General features: G+C 48.3%; 1 protein-coding gene across 1 annotated transcript; it reads right to left on the bottom strand.

Moving 5' to 3' along the window:
* Nucleotides 1–641: 641 nt before the first annotated feature.
* On the bottom strand, nucleotides 642–20,473 carry XKRX (XK related X-linked). Its single transcript, XM_032772182.2, has 4 exons — nucleotides 20,164–20,473; nucleotides 10,654–11,774; nucleotides 7,038–7,297; nucleotides 642–2,233 (listed from the first exon to the last, which is right to left on the bottom strand). Exons 2-4 carry the CDS (start codon nucleotides 10,986–10,988, stop codon nucleotides 1,488–1,490), a joined length of 1,341 nt encoding a protein of 446 aa, XP_032628073.1. The 5' UTR covers nucleotides 10,989–11,774; nucleotides 20,164–20,473; the 3' UTR covers nucleotides 642–1,487.
* Between the last annotated feature and the right edge of the window lie 3,122 nt (nucleotides 20,474–23,595).

Genomic DNA, 23,595 nt, shown 5'->3' with positions numbered 1-23,595 from the left:
CTAGGCTCAGGGCTATTATTTAGACAAGACCCTCCGTGTACCCAGATACTGGATGCTGTGCTCTGAGGTATGAGATGTGGTACTTTATCTATACCCTGCTGCTGGGCCTCCCCCGCTGGGTCAGGGACAGTAATGTTAGCATTTGCAGTTATCTCTGCTGCAAATATAAGACTGCATTCCCCATGTCTCCCTGGAGAGAGAGCTCTTCCCTCCAGAGATTTGTTTAGCAAACAGTTAGAGGAGGGAAGTTGGTAAATAGTGTGTTGCAATTGGATGTGGGACCGAGGGAAGTTTGAAGCCAGACTAGACTTCCCTGGAATTCAGGGGCGTTTCAGGCTGATGTCTTGGAGATGGGCCAAGCTGTTCAGATCTGGATCCAGACTTTCCCAGAGGATGAAGGGGCAGGATCCAGTGTTCAATTTGGACTCAACTAGCAAACACTACCATAAGCCACAGAGAAAGGAATAAACACACACCTAACTGGGGCACTATTGAACAGTTAGAGCCCAGGAGCAGGGAGGAGGAAAATTCTCCTGATTTCCACCCACTGAGTATGAGTCGCTGGAACTCTCAGCCTCTTCAAACCCAACCACGTGATGCTGCCCACGAAAAACCAGAAGAGACAAAAGCCAGACCCAGAGTGACATCAGTTCCTTTAAAACACAGAACATTTCCCACCATGTCAACTTCAAGATTCATCTTTTGTGAGTTCAACAAATGTACAGTAATAACCAGAGAGAGAACAGCAGGAATGGGGAAGACAGGGCACAATCATGAACAACGTCCCTTCTGCTGAGGTACAGCTGAGACGTGCAGTGACAAGCAAAGGCACAGGGCAGCAGGTGTGTCCAGGGATGCATGGACTTACTTGGAGACAGAAATCTCCTTTCATGGCAGCAGAGGGTGGCGCCTGCACTCCAGGTTGGGTGTGCAATTGACGCAGTGTATTGGTGGACAATGGAGGTCTGGACGAGCAGAGAGTCAGGGACTGGACTCCTCTCCTACCCTGAACCAGGGCTCTCCTGACAAGTTAGAAGGTGGGGGTGGGGACGAGTGCGCACTTTACTCATGCAGTGTGGGCATCATAATGGAGACTGAACTTGCCCCTCCTGCTGGACACCTCAGTATGCAGCAGGAGCAGAGTGTGGAGGGGCGGGATTTGGGTCCACAGGCACCAGACCCCTCCATGACATCAAAGTGCCGAGATCTGCAGTGTGGGTGGCACAGGAGAATTCTGGTCTTGGTGCCTGTTCAGCTTAGACCTGCTTTGTGCTAGTGACTGGTAAGGAGGCCCCTTGGGCCCTGCCTGGCTGGTCTCCTCTTCATAAATCACAGCTTTGCTGCCTGGCTGCTCCCGCCCCATTCAGTCTGTAAACAGGCACGTGTCACAGCTAGACACCGGCCAAGAGCCAGGCAAGTGCTTTCGATCAGTCATTAACATCTCATGTTGTATCTTTTGGACCTGCTCCCTCCCCCTGCTGTGTGCGTCAGACGATGCTGTGCCTCACGCCAGACTCGCAGGGTGTATCGAGCTGTGTGGGCCTGACAGGTGCCCACCGCTGGCAACAGACACACTGCAGGAAGTCAGAGACATTGTGCTGGAAGAGCTGGCGGCATGGGTGCAGGTACTGGAAGAAGAGGAGCATGAAGAAGATCGCCAGACAGTAGACCACCAGCAGCTGCAGCACCAGCAGTGGGGCGCAGATGTAGTCAAACACGTCTGTCTTGAAGAGGTACCAGAGGACAAGCAGGACAGCGTTCTCTGCCAGCCGCACAGCATAGTACATGGCCAACCGGCCCCAGTTCTGTGCCTTGTCTATCAGGTCCCGGTCAGCCAGCTTCAGCTGCACAGCCGACCAGCAGAATATGTTGATGCCAGCGTACAGGAGGGTGACGGAGCACAGCACCACCACGGTGCCCACCCGGCTAAAGTTCTTTTCAACATTGTTGGGCAGCTGGGCGCCAGTACACCAGAATTGCACCCACGGTAGGAAGAAGAGGATCAGCAGGTTGGCGAGCATAATGGGGATGATCCAGTGCTTGAAGACGCTGCAGAAGAGCACCAGGACGGCCACACGGGTGGAGATCTCCAGGCTGCGCCACAGGATGATACAGATGAATGCCAGCGGCCGCAGTTGGACCTTGTAGTCATCGTATGTTATCTGGATAGCCAGGATGTTGCAGACCAGCGCCCCATAGGTGACTGATATCAGGCAGATACCCATCAGGACTGCTGCATAGGAGGGAAGAAAGGTGGTGACCAGGGGTGGTTAGAGGTTACACAGGGCAATGCACACATGCTGCTCTAGTCCATGACTTCCCCTCTGCCACACCGTCCAAGCAGACCCTGGGTCAGGCACAAAAGTCTCGGTGTGGACAGGGGCTTGGAGTGGGTACTGGGGAGGGACAACTCATGCCCAATTCAAGCAGGCACTGGCGAGGGATGACTCCTGGAGGGTGTGTGCAGGGGTTTGGAACTGGCACTGGGGCAGAATGGCTCACAGTGGTATGAAAAGGGGCTGGGAGCAGGCAAGGAGCAGGGGAGGAATAGCTTGTGGCAGGCAGCAGAAGGGGCCTACAGCAGCTGCAGGTGAGGGACAGAAACAGTCTGGTTAGCTAGATCCCAAATGGGAAAGGAATGTCCCAGCCGAGAACGGCCTGGTGAAGACAGTATGTCCTGGTCCCCTAAATCCTCCACAGCAAGCCTCTTTCTTCTTCCTGTAAGTGTAGCCACCCAAGACCCTCTTCTGCCCAAAGTGGGAACATTTGCATTCCTTCTTACCTGCTGGGTGAGTGGGTGTTCAGCAGTAGGTTAATGTACCATCTACACCTTCCTCCACCCCACTAATTCAGACAGCTAACAAACTCCATGTTACTCCAGAAAGGAGATTCAGTTGAGCCCAGATGCCAGCAGGCCCAGAGCCATGGCTGCCCCTGCATCAGCTAGGCCTGAATTTGGCTTAAGACCTCTGAGTTAGGGTAAAATTCTGCTCTTGGCTGGGGTTGTGCAGTTGTAACTGGGCAAGATCTGGTGGCCCAGGTGCTCAAATACAATGGGGAGCAGTGTGGTATAAGCACCTAGGTAGTTAGTGCAGTAGCAAGGAGGGCAGGCTGCAGGACAGCTATGAATCCTGTTGGCCCCATTCCCTTTTCTGTCTCTACAACTGTCACCAGCCCAGGCCCTGTCCAGACTGAGGCTTGTAACTGCATTGGACTCAGTCATCAGACACAACTATTGCTGCGATCCGCACCTAACACAGTTATAAACTAGACAAGAAAGTGGCTACAGACTTGCTACAGGGCAATCTCTGACAGATTCTCCTAGGAGAGTTATGTTTAAGCAAGTCTCTGTCCACCCTTATTTAGTTACTAATGTCCTGTGAGCCACAGCAAGTCAATGCAGGACATACTTTGTCTCATGTTTCAGCAGTAGCCAGGCAAACGATCAGATACTATGATATCAATGTACTGTAGTACATGTGGGAGGAGTGAGCTTTTGTCCTGTGTGTTACAAAGTCAGTCTTTATATACAGGAAACGTAGCTGGCCTGGTCACTCTAGTTCAGCCTGGACAGGGAAACTGTGCTGCAGCGATAAAGTAAAATTGCTTTTGATCTCAGGTGTAGTTAAGTAAATGGTGTATTTGCTACTGTGGCATGTAGATTCAAGATGTAAACACAAGCTCCCTATGCAAATGCCTTAGCTAGGGTTACTTTCCTGCATCTGTTGCTGGAATGGCCAGAGGTTTTATTCCAGAGCTTCTCAAACATTTCCGTAGTGTGGATCACACCTGAATGGAGATTTTCTAGGGGACACTTTCCCTCACATTCGTGATCACACAGCATCCCTGGCTAACTATGGCACTGGCTTATGTAGAAAAGTAATACTAGGGGGAAAAGGTGCTTTTAACTGTCCTGCAAGGAAGGACAGTCCTGGCTAGTCAGCACTCCATGAACCACCAGCAAGTCCCCAGTGATGAACGGACCACGGTGTGAGACCCAGAGCGTTTTACCGTTACAGAGGATACAGAGTGTACAGGTAGACCCTGGAAGGGCCTCACAAAATGAAAAGGAGAGTTTCTTTCTGTGCTTTGTGAATAATCTCCTTCTTTCCTAGGGAGCAGTGCATTATTTGTGACCTGGAATGCTGCTCATTGCACAAAACCTTAAATTGCACATGGACATGAAGGTCAGTGGAAACTAGGTGTCATTCTCCTATTAAGTCACGTCCCTTTGGGTGTGTAAGTGTTTAGCAGCTTAAGGCATATGAGAGACACACAGGAATGGAAATCTCCACTTTCTGAACTAGTAAACTTTTATGTAAACTAGTGATAAACACCAGCTTCAAACTAAAATTTCATATAGACAATGCCTTGTTTATACTGCTCTATATGCTATACACTGAAATGTAAGTACAATATTTATATTCCAATTGATTTATCTTATAATGCTATGGTAAAAATGAGAAAGTGAGCAATTTTTCAGCAAGTGACACATCTGTATTTGTATGTCTGATTTTGTAAGCAAGTAGTTTTTAAGTGAGGTGAAACTTAGGGTATGCAAAACAAATCAGATTCCTAAAAGAGGTACAGTAGCCGGGAAAGGTTAAGAACCACTGCGTCAGGAGGTTACACTGTTTACATACATAAGGAATTGGAAAGCTTGGTTTACACATTTACTGATTATATGCCCAATCCTGCCCCCAGTCAATAGAAAACCTCCCTTTGACTTTAACAATAGTAGGCTCAAGTTGTAATAAATTAGACGCAATACTACTATTTTGTGCTTCTAGAGCTTCTTCCATCTGCAGCTCTCACAGCGCTTCACAAACATTAATTAATCTAGCCTCACCACACCTGCAGGAGGTAGGTACATGCTGTTATCTTCAGGGGAAAACTGAGTCACAAGTTAGAGCTTGCTCCAGGTCACACGGGAAATGTGTGGCACAGCCACACATGGACCCAGGTCACCTCCCTTCCTGGCCTGCACCTTATCCATGAGATCATCTTCCCTACCCAAAGCCAATTTACTTTACCAGTCCTGGGCCAGGTCCATGCTTAACTTTATTCATGGGAACAACCCAATTGAAATTTATAGCCCCCATCCCTGGCTAGTGAAATCAACAACGCTCCTAAGTCAATAGGGCTACCATGAATCACACCAGCCAAGGATATGGACCTATGGGACTCCCTCTGGCTAAGATTCTGTGCTGTGCCTCTTAGAGGAGCAGCATGAACTTGCAGTCCAGGGGGAGGGGAGTTATGGAGGTTTTAAGCCACTTTTGTTCCCTCCCCATCCTGCACCAGTCCAGGGTCTGGAGAGGCCCTTGGAGTAGCTCTGGGAGCCTCTCTTAGTTACCATAGCTTCCCACAAGTCTCCCCAGTGATGCAAGCTGTGGCCTCACCCCGGCACACCGCTCCTACCTCAACACAAGCCATACACGCCAACTTGCAAGGGGGTCCTAGGAGATAGCCTTATCTTCCACAGTGCCCCTACCAGGGGAGTCCTTCCATACTGGAAGCAGGGCATTTAGGGCCTCTTTACACTGCTCCTGCCCTTTTACACAGCATGAATGGCTCAAAGCACGAGTGAGGCACTCACCTTCTAATTCTATTAAATGAGACTGAGATGGTAGCTCTCAGGATTTTATAAGCAGAGAGTCACTAAACTCAGCACTCGTACATTAGGAATAGCAACTGATTGGATAAAACCCAATTTCCTCCTCATCATTTATACTATTAGCTTAAATTAAGGTTTATTTTGGTTTGGAGTCTGTTTCCTTGCCTGGATCCTAACAGCTTTAGTGATTTTTTCCATGGACGTCATATGAACTTATCTGTGGCTGCACTAGATTTAAATGTGACTATGAAAAATTCTTTTAAAATATACATAACCGTAAGATGAGCTCTGGAATGGACGCAGCTTCCAAAGGAGACAGAGGCAACAGTATCACATGAAGGGAGATGTTAAAGCCCTACCTCACTATGCCCCTAGTGGAGATGGGGATCTAACTTTTATGGCCTTCAGCACCATGGTACCAGATCACCTCACATTGGTTCATGGATTTTAGCCTCCCAACACCCCTATGAGGTAGGGAAGCATTATCCCCAACTGACAGTTGGAGGACTGAGGCACAGGGTAGACTGTGACTCTGTAAGGCCACACAGGCAGTCAGTCAGTGGGTGAGACAGGAACTGAACCCAGATGTCCTGAGCCCCACACCAGTGCCCTAGCCACTAGGTCATCATTCCCTCACCTACAGGACTTTACAAGAGAGTGAGTCCTGGGTGGAAAAATAAGCCAGGGACTGAACTAGACATGTTTCTTTTCCATCTTTTTTGAATGATACATCAAGTTTAGAAGACTTAGATCTTAGCTGTATGGGCCAGTGCCTAAGACATCCTATTCAGCAGTGTGCTGCCCTACCTGCCATGGACCTTTTCTCTGGCATGAAACAGGCTCCACAAAGATGTTACCCACAAGTCTGAGTTTGCTACCTAAACATTCCCCTCTAGTATCATTTGGATACTGCTAGGGCCGGCTCTAGCCATTTCGCCACCCCAAGCACGGCGGCACGCCGTGGGGGGTGCTCTGCCGCTTGCCGGTCCCGCGGCTCCAGTGGACCTCCCGCAGGCGTCCCTGCGGAGGGTCCGCTGGTCCTGTGGCTCCGGTGGAGCATCCGCAGGCACGCCTGTGGGAGGTCCACCGGAGCCGCCTGCCGCCCTCCCGGCAAACGGCAGAGCGCCCCTCGCGGCATGCTGCCCCAAGCATGCGCTTGGCGCGCTGGGCCCTGGAGCCGGCCTTGGATACTGCATTGGTCTTCACGTGCTCTCCCAAAGCATGGTGCAGCATTGCTATGTGCTGTTAAACATCTGTCACCTTCCATTCCAGAGGGGGTTGAACTAGAGGCCTAGCCTGTTCTTATGAGATTTCCACTGTGCATTTGCAGACCTGAGAGACTTGGATAAGCACTCGAATTTCTGGGCCTGCAACTTGAGCCTCACTGGTCACTACCCATGCTGCCCCATTCCTCCTTTACCTCTGCCAGTGGGGACATACATCTCAATGATGCTGATGTACAGCTGCAGCGTGAGCTGCGGTGTGGAGCCCAGGAAGGCCTGGATCACTGCCATGCGCTTGAAGGCATTGCGGTGTGTGACCAGCTTGCGGACTGAGTGGCCGACCTCCTGCTCCAGCTCCACCTCAGAGCCCTTCCTGAGCTTCTTCTTGCGTGTGATGGTAACGTATGGCTCCTCCTGCCGCCCGGAGCAACAGTAAATCACCAGGGCCTCCACGCACCTGCACAGAAAAAGCAGCCCATCAGCTCAGCCAGCCTGCACCCTCACCAGGACCCTGTCATGCTCCTTCGCAAGTCTCTCCTTGTCGGCATCCTCCCCAGCAGGAGTTTGTTGATTCCACTCAAGCAGTTTAGCAAGGAGGCAACTAGTGAAAGAGAGCATGGCAAGGCAAACAGCACCCCCGTTCCCAAACCAGGGGCAGGGCACTATATTTGCATTTTGGGAAACATGCACCCCAAAACACGCTTTGCTCTTGTGCAATGCTTGAAAGGAGCAGGAGAGAGTGTGTGTAAGAGAGAGTGATCCCCTTCCTAACCTGTTGGCATGACAGTTCTGGCAGCATGGCCTTTTCCCCCTTGTCATCCATGCATTTTGTTTGATTTACTTTAGCCCAGGGAACAGGTACCCTGGAGTCTTTGCCACAACCAGGTCCTCACTGGCCTCCTTAGAGTAAGTGAAGGGTTGGGGGAGTGGGGAGTCCTTCTACTTATGCTGTATGTGGTAGTTTATGGTTGGTTTTGCCAGCCCTGGAGACCATTCTTGCACGGTGCATCTCTGAAATATTCTGGCCCTTGGTTTTCTTTGGAAATCTGCATTACATTACTCTCAGCACTTGTAAGAGTCAGTTCAATATCCATCAAAATCACTAGGGGCAGAGTAAGCATGAGAGAAAGTGAAATGGTTTGCTGAAAAGAGCTAACACCTAAACGTGTTTAGCTTCAGCTTAGAAACCAATGCGCTCTAAGACTGATAGTGGAAAACTTTATTAGGACAATCAGTGGTACAAGAGAAATCGTCATTTTTCAGACCAAGTGGAATTAGATCTCTGCACCACTTCTCTTATGGGACCCAAGCCTTGCCTGGTTATATGTTGTGTTGCAAACTCTGAACTGAAGCCACATTCATCTGAAAGGACCAGTTTCCAGTGAGCCCAGAGCCAATGTATGACTCAGTGAAACCAGGTGAGACTCAGCAGTTTGGACTGCAGGGCTGCACTTGAAAGGGTTTGCAGACAAGACTCTCTAGAATGTTCTGAGGCTCCTCTCACTTCAGCCATGTGCCTGCAGATGTCACAACAGAAGGCATTACAGGCACTCTACATTTGAACTTTTGCTGCTGAAATGGATGGGGGCCAGTTGCAGCATCATCCCCTTGTAGAGAGATCCGGCTGTGTGCTTTCACACAGCTAGAGTCTGCACAGCAAGATGAGTTAGGCATTTGGGGCAAGGTGTGGGATCAGAGAGGCCCTGCAGATGGCCTCTACTCAATGATACAATTTATGCTACCATTAAAACTGGCAGTGGAAATTTAGCCCTAAACTAACTGTCTCATCCTGATCAAATGGCCTGATGGAAGTCCCCAAAAACTTGGATATTCAGTCAAGGACAGCATTATCCCATTAGAGCTGAAACATCACGTGCTGAGGGACACCCTAATACCCCTCCATTCTTTGCTTCCTGTAAGAAGGTGTACCAGCTCTGAATCTCTGGGGGTTTGTGGGCACCGCATGAAGTGGAGGGCTCTGAGTTAGTTGTTTAGATGCCAGCTAGATATACCGTATTGTCCTGCTTATCTCCTTCCCAACATTTCTCCATGGAGATAGCTGAACATCACCTGGGTGCATCCCAGGGCGACTGACACCCTCACAGGCCAGAAGAGAGACACCTAGCCTGTTCCCCAGCCCAGCTGGAAACAGAAACTGGTTTTAAAAGCTTTATTATTTTTTTAGTGAGCTCTAATGCAGCCAGCATGGCTTTCCCACAACATAGGGTATGTAAAAACAGGCTGTTTTGCTAGAATAGGCAGAGCTAACACGGGGAGGGGCAGATTCCTGTCTGGAAGGAGGAATCGCTGTCACTCTCTAGGAATGAGACCTAGGCTTCTTCTCTTCCTGTTTACTGCATCCAGCTCCTCCTGTCTCTCTTGGGTCTATGGCTACAGCAGCCTGGGTGTCTCGCTGCTCCTAGGATTTTACTGTTCCAAAACTCACCCATTTGCACCAATGCTCTTCCCTTCCTTGTCCCATGTCTTCCCATCTCATCCTTCCCATGTCATCAAACCCAAGGTGACAGCTGCCTTCCCTCAGTCAAAGACAGGACTCCCAGCCACACCTTATTCTCAGCTCAGCTCTGAAATGGCCCCAGCAAGAGAATTTGCCCCTTCCTCCGTGCCATACAGGTGTGACTACACAGACTTCATTAGCCAATTCCCTGTTTCTCAGTGTGACCAACTAACTCAGAGGGGACAAGAAGTGCAAAAAGCAATCATGAAAAAGAAGTCTTTGTTAAAGAACAGTTCACTGCAGACCTCCCTTACAGAGAGACAGTAAGCATTTAGTCTGGAAGGGGTGAGGCAGGAAGCTGCCTGGGTAGGTTCCAGTGACCACTGTCTTTGGGGAAGATGGCTGGGTAGGAAACTCCTGTGGTTCATTTCCATTGGGGTTAGGAGGAGAAGAGGAAATCTCCAGGGCTTTATTCCTCTGAGCCTGTCTTTGGGTAGAGGAAGGAGAGAGAAAATGCAACTATTTTGAGATAATGAACTGTCTCAGCCTCATGAGGTTTTGCTAAGTTACAGATTCTATTTTTTGTAAGGCAGCTGAATCCAAGCCTAAACGTGGTTTGTTTACTTGACCTTTCATAACTACTCTTGCCTTGCTGTGGGAAGGAGGAAACAGGTTGCAATCTCCTGTATAATGCTAAAGGGAACCAAATGCAGTAGCCTGGAGCTCCTGGCACCTATAGAATCATGGAATATCAAGGTAGGAAGGGACCTCAGGTGGTCATCTGGTCCAACCCCCTGCTCAAAGCAGAGCCAATCCCCAGACAGATTTTTGCCCCAAACCCCTAAATGGCCCCCTCAAGGGCTGAACTCACAACCCTGGGTTTAGCAGACCAATACTCAACCCACTGAGCTATCCCTCCCCCCCCATATAACTAGCATGTACCACAGGGAAGGATCTAGGAACTACTCTACAGCTCCTACACCTCTCCCTACAGGGACTGGGGCAGCTAAGAATTCACCCACCCACAGCCAGAGCTGCTACTACACCACGCCCCAGAGAGTCTCTCGAGTAACAATAATATTAGTCATGGTTTCCACAGACAAAACACTATACAAACAATAACTCTCAGCAGGATAGAACTGTAATGGCTGAGAGCTCTATCACAGCCAGTGCTCCTGCATCCTCCCCTAGGAGAACTCCGTACAAGAAGCTTCCCTGGTCAACACAGTGTCCCTGGGACTGACTCAATGTGCAGCTGGTTGACTCAGGGAACAGATCATCTCATCCCTAGTTCATTGGGGAAGGGGGACGTGTATATATTACAGTGGGGATGGGGAGGTATTCATGCTGCTCACCTGATGACAGGACCCAACTGTAGAATGTGCATCAGTAACACCAGTGGCTTGTCACTGGTCAAATCCCTGTGGACAAAAATGAGGGTCAGCTGGACCATGATGGATGGATACAACATGAAGAGAATGGTCATTGCAAGCCAGAAGTGATCATCAGAGTGACTGTAGGAGGAACACAGGAACCCAGCAGCCACACACTCGCCACAGAAGAGAAGTGTGGAGAAGACTATACTGAATGGTGGCTTTGTCTTGGGGGCTACAAGGGGCTCCCCTGTTTTTTCTTCAAGTTGGGGTTGGTCTGAACATTCTCCAATGGGAACCTCACACATGTTGTCCATCCTTGGAACCCCAGCCTCTCCAGTTTTACCAGCTCTGAGCTAGTCTCCCCTTCCTTGAGCCCCAGAAGTGTTTAACGCAGTGATGAATTAACCCTGTTCAGCTCAGGAGCCTTTAAGAATTATCCTTTTTCAGTGGCTGTGCTCCCTTTCTCTGAGATGCAGCTTGATAGGAGGGACAACCTGTAGTGTGTGTTGAATAAATCTACAAGAGAGCATTGGCTGTACAACTTCCTCACTTTCAACCCAGAGCCAGGCTGCTTCTACCGGTCACGGGCAACTGTACCCTAGATTCGGACAAAAGCAGTGGCTCCTCCTAGCTAATGGTGATCCGACGCCAGGGAGGATAGCCTGGGGACAGTTGTCTTAGCTTCTGTTTAAAAAAAAAAAAAGTATCAAATTCAGGCAACTGAACTGGCGTCTCTTCCAAAGGAGCGTAGGAACCACAGCCTGAGCAGGGAGCTGCAGTGCAGGAGAATGTCAGCCGGGCTCCTGCCGGCGCCGAGAAGTTGGGAGAGAATGGTCCACGCAGGGAAGTTGCTGCTGCTCTAGATCCAGGGCAAGGAGAGGTGCCCGTCCTAGACGGCACCGTGCAGGTGCCCCTGTCCCGGCGCTGGAGGTCTTGGCACACAACAGGCCCGGCGGGCAGGCTGCACCCCGCTCGCAGCAGCGCCGGGCGGGCTCTCCGGGTCCATAGCGCGCCGCACGACCTGCCCGCAGCCAGGAGCTCCGTGCGCCCGGCGGGCAGCTGGCTGCGGCGTCCTCCCCGGAGACGGGCTGAGCGGGGCTCTGCAGAGAAGGAAGAGAAGAGACGGACTGAGCGCGGGCACGTACGGCGGGTTCCTCCCGCCGATGGCTCACCCTCCCCCGGCACCGCGTGGGCACGGGCGGGGAGCAGCTCCCGGGCGCACGCGGGCACCTCGGGCGAGGCTGCCCGGCCGCCCTGCTCCCCCAGCGGGCTCAGCCGCGGCCAGGGCAGTAGCCTACAGGCCAATTCCCTCTTCCCCACCCCCAGCCGCGGGACTCGCCCGGGCTGATGTGGCCCAGCAGGTGTGAGCTCGTCCGTGCGCCGGCTTCCCGGGTCCTAGCGCCCGGCCAGAGCGGCGCTTCGCTCAGCGCCTGGCGCCGGCTGCCGTTCACTCGGGGCGGGGAGCGGGCTGCGGAGTCCCGCAGCGAGTCCCGAGAGGGTCTCCCAGTGGCGTTAATGGGGGGCTGGCACAAAGTATCCCCCATCATCAGCCTCATCGCTATTCTTTCAGTGCGCTGTTGCATGTCCCCCTTCCCCACCAGGCAGAGGGGACCTACACGCGCCCTGGGACCAGTGCTAGTCCTGCTCTTCCTCCCTCCCTGCCTTTTCCCTCTGAGTTTGCTTTGCTGCACCAGATCCGCGTTCCCACCCCCATGGGTTTCAATTCCCCAACTAAAATGATCAGCAATGAAATAGTTAATGCCGATCTGTAAAGTGTAAGCCTCTGTAGGCTTTAGTGTCAACCCCTAGTGAAACGACTGAAGGATGGGGGAGTTACCACCTCTCGGTTATGTTGTCATACTCTCTACAGACTGCATTGGTTATGCTCCCTTTGTTTGGAAGGTTTTCTTTGCAACTGGTAGGGCCTGAAACTTTTTAAAACGAAAACTGAGATTCTACAGAATCACCATAAACTGTGCAGACCATATAAGTACATCAAGTAGCCAGATGTTTGGCATTATTGTCCTAGACATTGTGGACTAGATTTTCAATAAAGTTTAGCATGTTGGGTGCACAGAGCTTCTTTGAAAATCTGGCTGTGATGATGGCTGTTGACTGAGTGACTCTCTCTTAGTACTTGCTGCTTTCCTTAGCTAACTGGCCCAGTGCTGCCCTGAAGACCCTAGCTAGGCCCTTGAAGTTAGATTCCTCCTGCTCTCTACTATTCTCTGCACCCCTTCCTCTGCTTTGCAAAGAAGGAAGGAAGATAACAGTGATCTGTCCACAGAAGATAACATGTGAGCGGAACTCAGCAGATCACTATCAGATCTTTGTTCTCACCCACCTAGGACCAGCCTCCGGGCGTGGAGTTTGTTTGCTACCTAAGAAGCATAAATTGTGAGGCAGAAAAGTGGGGATCCTTCTAATGCACAATGAGATCAGACCTATTTCCAGAGTTAGTTTCTTGATGAGAGGAAAGGTGGCTGAGTGAGGAGTCATGAATGTAACCAGGGTCTGTGTTGTGTGTCTGGGCACAGCTGTTCTCTGTGTAAGGGGAGGCTGTGTGGAAATAGATGTTACTGAGAAGTCATGACTGCAGCCAGCATTTGGGTAAGATGAAGTGGGCTAGAGCAGCTGGCCTCTGCAATGGCATGTGAATTCCTGTAATAAACAGAGCAGGTATTTTCTTTTATTCTATAATCTAATGGGAAACTGATGAGATCTTAAAACACTTTTGACCTGCACCCTCTCCTAGCTATTCCTATGAGCCCCACCTGAACACCCTCCCCTAGCCTATTGATGAGGGTGTTTTTCCTTGTGTCTCCAGGGTCTCCATATGCCTGTGAGCTGGAGACAAGTGGGATGTCTCCTTGTCTAACATAGGGGGATAAGGTTTGAACCAAGGCAACAGAATAGACCTTCCCTCCATCCTGCAGGCCAGGGACCCCATATTCTTGCAGTCAGGGCTTAGGGCTATGGAAACATCACAACTGTAGATGTGGGAAGGACCTGGTGACCAGCACCATGTACCAGTCAGCATCTCTGACCACTTCCGCAATAACATCAATCCCAAGGCAGCACCAGCACCCCTGAAGCATCTGAAGAAGTAGTTTTTTACCCACGAAAGCTTATGCCCAAATAAATCTGTTAGTCTTTAAGGTGCCACCTAACTCCTCATTGTTTTTACCAGCACCCCTGTTCCTGACCTCAGTCAGGGATCATTCCTTCCGTTCCCAAATATCTGACCTCTTTCTTAATGCATGAGCAGTGATACTGCCATGGGCTAATCAATAACTGTCAAGAGGCCCTCAGAGCCTATATGCACGTTCCTTGTCTGCCAGAATTCAGTAAGTGGTCTATGATCATATATACTGACAGCACCTACTAGATGTGACTCAGCCATGAAATGTTTGTGATTGGCCAATTCTTCCTATTTTAGGGAGACCCAGAAGCTATTGGTAGCTTTAAAAGCTGCTTGCCAGACTGCATTGGTTTGCAACTAGGCTAGCTTGAAAGGTGTTGATCCAAATTTATAGAAAAACAGTAAGATGTGTACTGTCCACTGCTAATACTACCTCACCTCCTTCTGTAGCATCCTTCATCCAACAGCCTCCCTGTGCTTTGCAAACATGAACCCTTACAACCCTTGTGAATTAAGTAAGTGTTATCCCTGGTATACCGAGGGGAAACTGAGGCATAGGAAGGCTGCCAAGGGTCACTTAACATATCAGTAGCAGAACTGGAAATAGAATTTGGCTAGATGTTGGGGGGCTTTCACTACCATCAGAAGCTTTCCCTCTGAAACACACAGAAACCAGAGTAATTCATTATTGTGCTCCTTTCTCAAGTGGGTGTTCAGCAGGGCTGTGAAGTAAACAAGTAATTAAGCTTTCAGCAAGTGGTCAATGTTTTCTCCTCGGCTCCTAGACAACACTATACCAGGCTGCTAATATAGGGTGCTACAAGCATGAGGATGTCAGAAGCCCCAGAAGGAAGTATGTTCTATTTGAGAGAAGAGGAAAGGGAAGGCTAGATGAGACCATTAGTGTCCCAGCTTACAGCTGCAATGGCCTATAAGAGTAACAGTATGGGAAACTGCTGTAGCACCTCTGTATCTACCTCTAGACCTTACTGGGTGACTCTGCTTTCCAAAGGTCTCTGTAGGAAACAGGATGGCTGCCACCTGCCTTCATTTTGTGGGACAATCAGTAGTGATAGATCTATTCTCCAAACAGAGCTGAAATATCTTCAGGGGCTGATGCAGCATCACAGTACAATGGCATTCATGCCACATTGTGGCATAACACATTCATCCTCCAGCACAAAGCAGTAAATGTGCAAAGCACAGCTGGCATCCTCTTCAATACACAGGTGTAGCCTGTGGACATGACGGGTCCCAGCAGGCAATGCACCACCTTCATCTGAGCACTAAAGAAACATTGCCTGCTGGGGCCTGTCATGACCACACCTTTTCATTAACCATAAGAGCAACTTGTAATCTGCTCCATTTATGCAAATTAAATGCAACCCTCAGGATTCTGGCAAACTGCCAGTGCAGCCTGCCTTCAATTGAGCAATGCCTGAGCTCTCCTAACTCAACATAGTCATAGATTCTTAACTGTATCTTTCCATATTTACTGACAAATGAATTAAATAAAATTACTTAAGCACATAAGCACTCTAATGCTGCCTTCTGTACAAGAATCTCCAAGTACTTCACAGGAATTAACCAATTAAGCTGCATATCTCCTACTATGAGGTTGGTATGATCATCCCCATTTTATAGGTGAGGCACTGAGAGAGGTTAAGGGAATTGTCCTAGTTCACACAGCAAGTCACTGACAGAGCCAGGATTAGAACCTACATCTGACTCAATCTTGTGCTTTAACAGACAGATCATAAAACAAGATTGTAAGGATAAGATCTCAAGCTAAATTCTGCTCTCAAATCCACTTAGCACTCCCATTATAATCAATGGGATGGACGTTCATGTATCTGTGCTGAACTGGGCTTGAGGTTACTATGGAGAAGGCCTTGAACTCTCAGTTTATTGCAGAGCAGCAGTACAAAATAGGACAGAGGTAAACAAGGAGTGACTGTGCAAGCAGAGAGAGGGAACAGAAATAAATCATTCCATGTGATGCAAGAGTTAGTTTCCATCTGGAGAGTTGTGTGCCTGTTAATTGCCATGCTGCAGAAGCGGCTGCTGCCTCTAAGATGAGCATAGTGCCAGGTGACATCAAGTATCTAAGAAATGGAACAGATGGGGGAGTGTCTTATTTCCCTGAATAGGAGGTGACCAAAGTTTCCCAATAGAAATTACAAAATGATGATAAAGAAAGTTAGGGTTAAAAACCAGGAATAACTTAGCATTGCTCTAAAGCAGCTAGGAGAGAGTTATTTGTGGATGGTCTCTAGGAATGCTTCCTATAGTCTTTTCCAAAAACACTAATTATTAATTATTTGTATCACAGTAGCATTTAGAGCCCTATTATCCGAGGCACTACAGGCCCATAGTGAAACACAGGCCTTGCCTTAAAGAGGTTACTATCTAAATAGACAGTATTAGTTCCATTTTACAGACAGATGAAGTGGCTTGTCCAAGATCAAACACTGGAGTCTGCTGCAGAGCAGGAAATTGATTCTAGACCTGGTGAGTTGCAGTCTTGGGCCTGAACTACAAGACCATCCTTCTTCTCAGCTAGTGTTGTCAACTCTTCTTGATTTTCACAAATCTCACAATATTTGGCACTTTTCTTAAAGTCCCAGCTCTCTGAGTCCTGTGATCATGGGAGAATTTTGACTTTTATTTACAGGGAAAGGGGGCGGGGTTTCCTAGCCCTTATGGTTAACCAACATATATGTGTTCTGTTTTTTCCTCATGATCTTTGGGTCCTGACTCATGATCTCAGAACATTTTGGGGTTGCAATACTGCTCATCCCAAATGTAAAACCCAAATACAGAATTCACTGTATGAGCTTTACTTTCTCTCCATATAAAGTTTGGTGAGATGATTTTATATGCGGCGGAGGGGAGGAGGAGAGAGGGAGAAGAAGCTTCATGCTTCATGGGCTTCTCCAGTTCAAAATATTCCCTGCCCATTAGTTTAGCTTCTGTAAATGGAGAACAGAAGCTGCTCTTAAAGAGCTAAAAGACCAGAGAGCTAGGCACATGCTGCTTGAAAACAAACCTCTCTCCTTTTCTTTGGTGTCTGCCTGGAAACAGTATTGCATTAGGACCCTGAAGAAGGCATTACTACTGGAGGAAATCACTGGGTCATGCCAAGAAACGAACTGTCTGCTTCCCAAATATAGTCATGAATGGGGGTAGAAGCAGCTGGGTCTCAGTGAAGAGACAGGCAGTTATGGTTCCCCATCCCCCGTTTTGGATCAGGAATCTCTCTGCAAACATAATTTGCATTGAGGAATGACTAAATATTTAGCTGTGGCTGTGGGATCTGATGAAGGGGTGTTTTGAAACCCTCCTTTCACTGCCTGAAAAGAAGCAAAATGCAGCTCAGAATGAAGGAGCTGGATTAAATGGGAATCACCAAATATTAACAAATTAAACATTCAACAAACAAAGGAAACCAAAATTGAAACTCTGAGTTCAGAACAATTACAGAGATTAGATCAGCTAAACTGGTGACTAAAGGGATAATGTAGGTTCAAAATCATTTGCAAGTCAGAAACTCGCCCATTTTGCAAAGCAACATAGTGTAGATGACTAAAACTGAACAATTCTTTTTGAAAACCCGGATTGGATGTTTGCTGCTTTTGCATTTCAACATAGATGTGTCAGTTTTTACTTTTGCTTCCGTCCTCTTTCAGCGCAAGATTTCCCTGTGCTAAATAATGCTGCAGTATTTGGATTGCAAACACTTCAGGGGGGTGGCTTTAGAAACATGTTTTGATATGATTTTTCTTTCTGACTTCCTAGAAACTTTTGTATTGCTCTTTTTTGTCTTGTACAACATAAGGCCTCAATCCTGTCATCAGAACTGTGTTGGGGAGAATCCTGCACTTCCATGGAGTCCTGGGGTCAGAGATTCAGTTGGATCTAACTGCAGCAGCCTTGGGGCTGGACTTATATAAAAGCAACCTTTTGTGCTGAGTGTGACTGGTCAGTGTCCGATTAGATACTAAGCAGATAATAACTTGGTACACACTTGGGTAATATTATGTGGGTTGGTAGTGTTGATGGCAATTTCATTGCTTCCCTTGTGGTAAATCTCAGGCATGGGAAATGTTACTGCTGCTTGTTTGCTGAATTGCTTTTTAAAAGAAATCAAGAAATGTCTATTATTTTGGCTGATTTATTTAGTGTAATTCTTTCAAATTCTTTCAGTTTTGTGGCAATTCTCATACACACAGCAGGTGACACTGTAACAATAAACCAGGTAGTAAGAGTTTGTCTCTATAATTAGTTTGTCCCTGGAGGTTTAACCTTATGTGGCCGTGTTAATTCTCTGAGCCAGCCAGAGCGTGTCTGTGAATGACCTGGCTGTACCAGGCAGGGTCAGGGCCACATCATCATGCCTACCATTGTCATTGCTGCAAGCAGCATGAGGAGGCCTCCCGAATGGAGTCCAAGCCAGAGTGGAAGTTAACCCTCTCATGCCCAGGAACCCTTCAGGTCCAGCACTGCTGTTCAGAATCTGTGATCAAAGGGTTAAGAGAGGCCCATACCCAAATGGAGAGGCACTGTGGAGTGGTGTCTGGTGCAGAAAAATTACATGCTAACTTCTCCTTGTATGGGAAATGGGAAACAAAGGGTAACAGACAAGCTAGAGGAAAGCATCTAGGCCTGTCTCTTTCATGGGCTTGCTGTCTTAATTGAGGCCAAGTGCCCCAGTAAAAGCTAGCACAAAAACTGGGTAAAAAGCAAAGGTCTGCCAGAAAATCAGGGGCTGCATCCAAAGTCAGCTTTCCTGCAAAATATACTACAAAACTCCTGGAATGGGAATGGCATGGGAAAACTGAAAGCCCTGTCCCCTAGCAGCAAATTGCTATGCAAACTAGTCCCGTTACCCAATGGGAGGGGTTGCAAGCTTTACAGCAGGCTGCCCTTTATGGACATTCTCTCCTCTCCCCGGAGCAAAGGTTGGAATTAATTCTCCTATTGCAAATGAATCTAGCCCAAACAAGTATCTGTGTATGTCAATCACATACAGTCATTCCTGCGCATCCTCAGGGTGTGAAGCCCTACTCCAGATGGTGTATCATCCTGACATGCCCCCCAGGAAATCCCAGTGGAATCAAAGGAAAACAATCTGGCTCTTCTCATGGCCTGTTTCCCCATTCTGGGAATTGTTTGCCTTACTTCCTTCAAGCCTGTCTGTTTTCTTACACATCTCATCACTATGTGCTTAAATATCTTTGTTTCATAAGGAATGAACAGGTGTTTGTGCAGTGTTCTTCAGATGCTGAATATAAATATACTCTGAGACGCTGCTTATCTCTCTACACTTGATTTCAAGTCCCTGGTTTCCTTCATTCCACGGGGTTAAGAGAACTGTAGTGTGTGAGCTCGAAAGGAAAATTTAACTCCTTCCTCCCAAAATGTCTCAAAACAGCTATTGACGGGAAAAGAGAGCTCTGTTAGCCCTGTATGACAGCGTGCCAGTGCCAAGCTGGGGAATACACCAGGCCAGGGTGCTGATATCCAACAGCAAGCTGAACTTTAGCTAATGCCACACGCAAGGTACATGTACTGCTAGCTAATGGGGGGTTTAGTGACAACTTTCCTGCTATTACAGCAGCCCTCCATCAGGCTATTCCATGTCAGCTAGCATCAGACTGCTGAAGGCCTTGATTCACCAGCATCTAATTTTCCTCAGGAAAGGCAGCAGTTATCTTGTGATTCCACTCAGACCATGTGGTGTTTGTGTGTAATTAGTTCTCAGAGTCTAAAGCTCCCATTATCCGACTTATCATTAGCCGCCAGAGCTGTGCAGGAATTTAAAGGGACAGTGTGATATTTAACCATGCATATTTGCCACACAATTTTGCTTTGATTTGTTGGCATTTATTACAAGAGGCACTTCAAGAAAATAACACTCTCTCCCTCTGAAGGTTACAGCTACCATCTACCTTGCCAGTATTGGAACCATAGGAGGAAATGATGCCCACCGCACAGCAAGCAGAGCTCATAGTGAGCAGATCCCACTACTCGACAGAGATCCTATGAAAGCATCAGATGGATCCCTTGAGAAAATCAGGACACAGTCACCCTTTCCTTTTTGTTGTCTTCACTGACGTACCTGAATCTTAAGAAATCGTTACCCAGTGCTAATTGTAATCATCACTAATTGGTGCCAGGTAATCCCTAGCCTCACTGATTTTAACTGCTAGTCCTCATTAACCCTCCTTCCCAACTCTAGTCAATCCCATCTTGTTCTAGCAAATTCTCACCAAGTTGGGCTATTCCTAGTCAGTTTTTGTGGGTCCCAAATAACAGCAAATCTAGCCCATCCTACTCATACTCACGGTTCTTAAGCAATCCCTGTCAGAGTGAATCGCCAGTGCCTTCCCATCCTCACAGCTCCTTCTCCGTTCTAAGAATGTCACAGCTGTCCTTGTTCACTGGACCTCAGGGGATGCAGCAATGTACACCGAGATTTTTAAAATATGCGCAGACTCTTAGGGGACTTGTGTGCTGGGAGTTTAAACAGCCCCTGAAGTTTCCGGTGCCAGCATGCTCCTTCGTGTGCCTCTGAATCTATCGCACAGTGGGCAGTGACAAGGGGGAGATGCCGACCGGCAGCCACACTAGATTCTTGGTCACTGTGTAGCTTGTTAGCAGCCCTAATGGAAAACGTCTTCTGTTATCAACCTGGGGACTAAATTCTACCTCCCAGTCTCACCTGGCAACGGTTACCAGGGAAACCTGGAACTGCTCCTACAATAGAAGAGAGTTGAAGCCCAGGGGCCTCTCCCTGGAGGCTGAGGGAGAGATTCAGCTCTCACCCACTCCAAAGTAAATCGAGAATAACTTCACTGGCTTCCCTCCTGTTACTCCTGGCTTACGCTGGGGTAGCTGAGAGCAGAATCTGGTTGAGAATAGCTACGCCCAGCTGAAACCAAAGCTGGGCTGAGGTGTTTATGTCAAGGCTAGGACGTTTGACTGTGCACCCTGACATAGACTAAAGCAATGGGCCAAATTCAGGCCAGTAGCAAAGTGCCCATTGACTTCAATGGATTAGGATTTGGCCCTGGAATTTTAGGGTCACTGATGCAGTTTTGCCAACTCTCTGATTTTTACTGTGAGTCTTGGAAAATTGCGAGGGGGGGGGTTAAGGGTCCCTGTGAATTGCTGGTATCTGCCTTCAGTCTTGGGAAGGCTTGTCCTTATCGAAAATGGCCATCATCTTTCATTACTCGACTGAAGCCACAGGCCACTCTCAGGGAAAATGGGTGGCCCTTTTGTCACCGTGTGTGGGCCAGGCAGGGGACAGGAAAACACAGAGGTGCTGGAAATGGGGCTCTGGGCACAGCAGGTGGGGAAAGAGTGTTGAGAAACAGGACAGTAAACTATGAGGGGACAAGTGGGTACAGTGGATGCAGGTAGCAGACAGAGGGGAGCAGGAGGATACTGTGATGGGCTGGACACTAGGGGGGAACATGAATGTGGGGGACATGTTGTCATAAATAGATAGCTAAGGGTTAATGTTTCTTTTTCCTGTAAAGGGTTAACAAAGGGAACCAAACACCTGACCAAAGGACCAATCAGGAAACCGGATTTTTCAAAGCTCAGGGAGGGAATTTTGGGGTGTGTGTCCTTTGTCTGTGTCTCTGTTGCACTCTCGGCTCTGAGAGTAATCCCTCTACCTCCAGGCTTTAAAATCTTCTGTTTCCCAATTGTAAGTACAGGTATAAGACAATATAGGTTTTTATACTGTTTTTGTATTTACATGTGTGTAGTTTGCTGGAATGTTTAAATTGTATTTCTTTTTGGATAAGGCTGTTTATTCAGTTTTTCTTTTAAGCCAATGACCCTGTATATTGTCACCTTGATACAGAGACCATTTTTATGCCTTTTTCTTTCTTTTTATATAAAGCTTTCTTTTTGAGACCTGTTGGATTTTTTCCTAGCGGGGGCTCAAGGGGATTGCGTCTACAGCTCACCAGGGAATTGGTGGGAGGAAGAACACAGGGGGGAAGAGAAAATATCTTTGTGTTAGAGTTACAAAGCTTGCATTTGCAAGGACTCTGAGTGAGGGTGAGAGAGAACCTGATCTCTCTGGTTTGCATTTCAAGGAATTGAAACAGGGGATCGTCCCGGGCCATCCAGGGAGGGGAAGCCTGGGAGGAAGTAAAGAGGAGACAAGGGGAAGGGGGTTATTTACCTTTGTGGTGAGACTCAGGCCATCTGAGTCTTGGGGTCCCCCAGGGAAGGTTTTGGGGAGACCAGAGTGTACCAGACACTGGAATTCTGGCTGGTGGCAGCGCTATCAGATCTAAGCTGGTAATTAAGCTTAGAGGAATTTATGCTATTACCTCATATTTGAACTCTAAGGTTCAGATTGAGGAATTATACTATGACACATGTAGTGCAGGTCTGCAGGGAGAATGAGTGTGGCAGCTGCCTGTCTTGTCTCCTTGGAAAGGAGCTAGAGAGGGATAACATGGCAGCTCCCTGGCCCCATGGGATATGAGTGGGTAAGTGGTGTTCCCTCCAAGCAGTGGACAGGGAGGGGAATGGATTTAAGGTTGCATTTTGACCCTGAGATGATCCCACACAAACTGGGGATAGGCAGCAGCTTCCCCGGAAGTGGGAAAAAATCAAGAGATTGGTACAAAACAGTGGGCTTTATTTGGCTTTAAAAATCATGAGATTTTTAGAAGGCTGTCTCGTTATTTTTGAGTAGTCCTTGTGGCACCTTGGAGATTAACAAATGTATTTGGGCATAAGCTTTCATGGGCTAAACCCACTTCATCAGATGCATGGAGTGAAAAATACAGTAAGCAGTATATATATCGCAGCACATGAAAAGATGGGAGTTGCCTTACCAAGTGAGGGGTCAGTGCTAATGAGGCCGATTCAGTTAAGGTGGAAGTGGCGTATTCTTAACAGTTGACAAGAAAAGGTGAATATCAAGAGAGGGAAAATTACTTTTGTAGTGCTAATGGGGCCAATGTAATCAAGGTGGATGTCACCCATTTCAAACAGTTGACAAGAAGGTGTATCAGCAGAGCAAACCCATCCACTCCCAGTCTTTATTCAGGCCTAATTTGATGGTGTCCAGTTTGCAAATTAATTCCAGTTCTGCAGTTTCTCATTGAAGTTTGTTTTTGAAGTTTTTTTGTTGAAGAATGGCCACTTTTAAGTCTGTTATTGATTGTCCAGGGAGATTGAAGTGCTCTCCTACTGATTTTTGAATGTTACAATTCTTGATGCCTGATTTGTGTCCATTTATTTTGTTGTGTAGAGACGGTCTGGTTTGGCCAATGTACATGTCAGAGGGCATTGCTGGCACATGATGGCATATATCACCTGCACCCAGAGGTGTAAATAAGACGGTATGGTATGGTACGGCATACCAGCAAGAGCCAGTATGCTGTGCTGGACTACACCAGTTTCCGCGGTGGGGATTTAAAGGGTTCTGGGCTGCCCACCACTGCGGGCAGCCCAGAGCTCTTTAAATCCCCGCCACAGCTACAGCGGCCGGGCTAGGGCCGGGATTTAAAGGGCTCAGAGCTCCCCACTGCTGCGGGCAGCCAGAGCCCTTTAAATCCCTGCGGTGGCTACGGCGGCTGGACTGGGGCCGGGATTTAAAGGGCTCGGGGCTCCCCGCAGCCGCAGGAGCTCTGGGCCCTTTAAATCCCGGCCCCAGCCTGGCAAAGCTTGAGGTTCCCTGCAGCGGCTGGAGCTCTGGGCCCTTTAATTTGCCTCTGAGCCCCAGGGGCTCCCAGCCACCT

Source organism: Chelonoidis abingdonii, chromosome 8 (assembly GCF_003597395.2).
Source record: "Chelonoidis abingdonii isolate Lonesome George chromosome 8, CheloAbing_2.0, whole genome shotgun sequence".
In the NCBI taxonomy this organism is placed as follows: Eukaryota; Metazoa; Chordata; order Testudines; family Testudinidae; genus Chelonoidis; species Chelonoidis abingdonii.
Note: the sequence above shows the minus strand (reverse complement) of the source record. Positions and strands in the feature narration are given on the sequence as shown.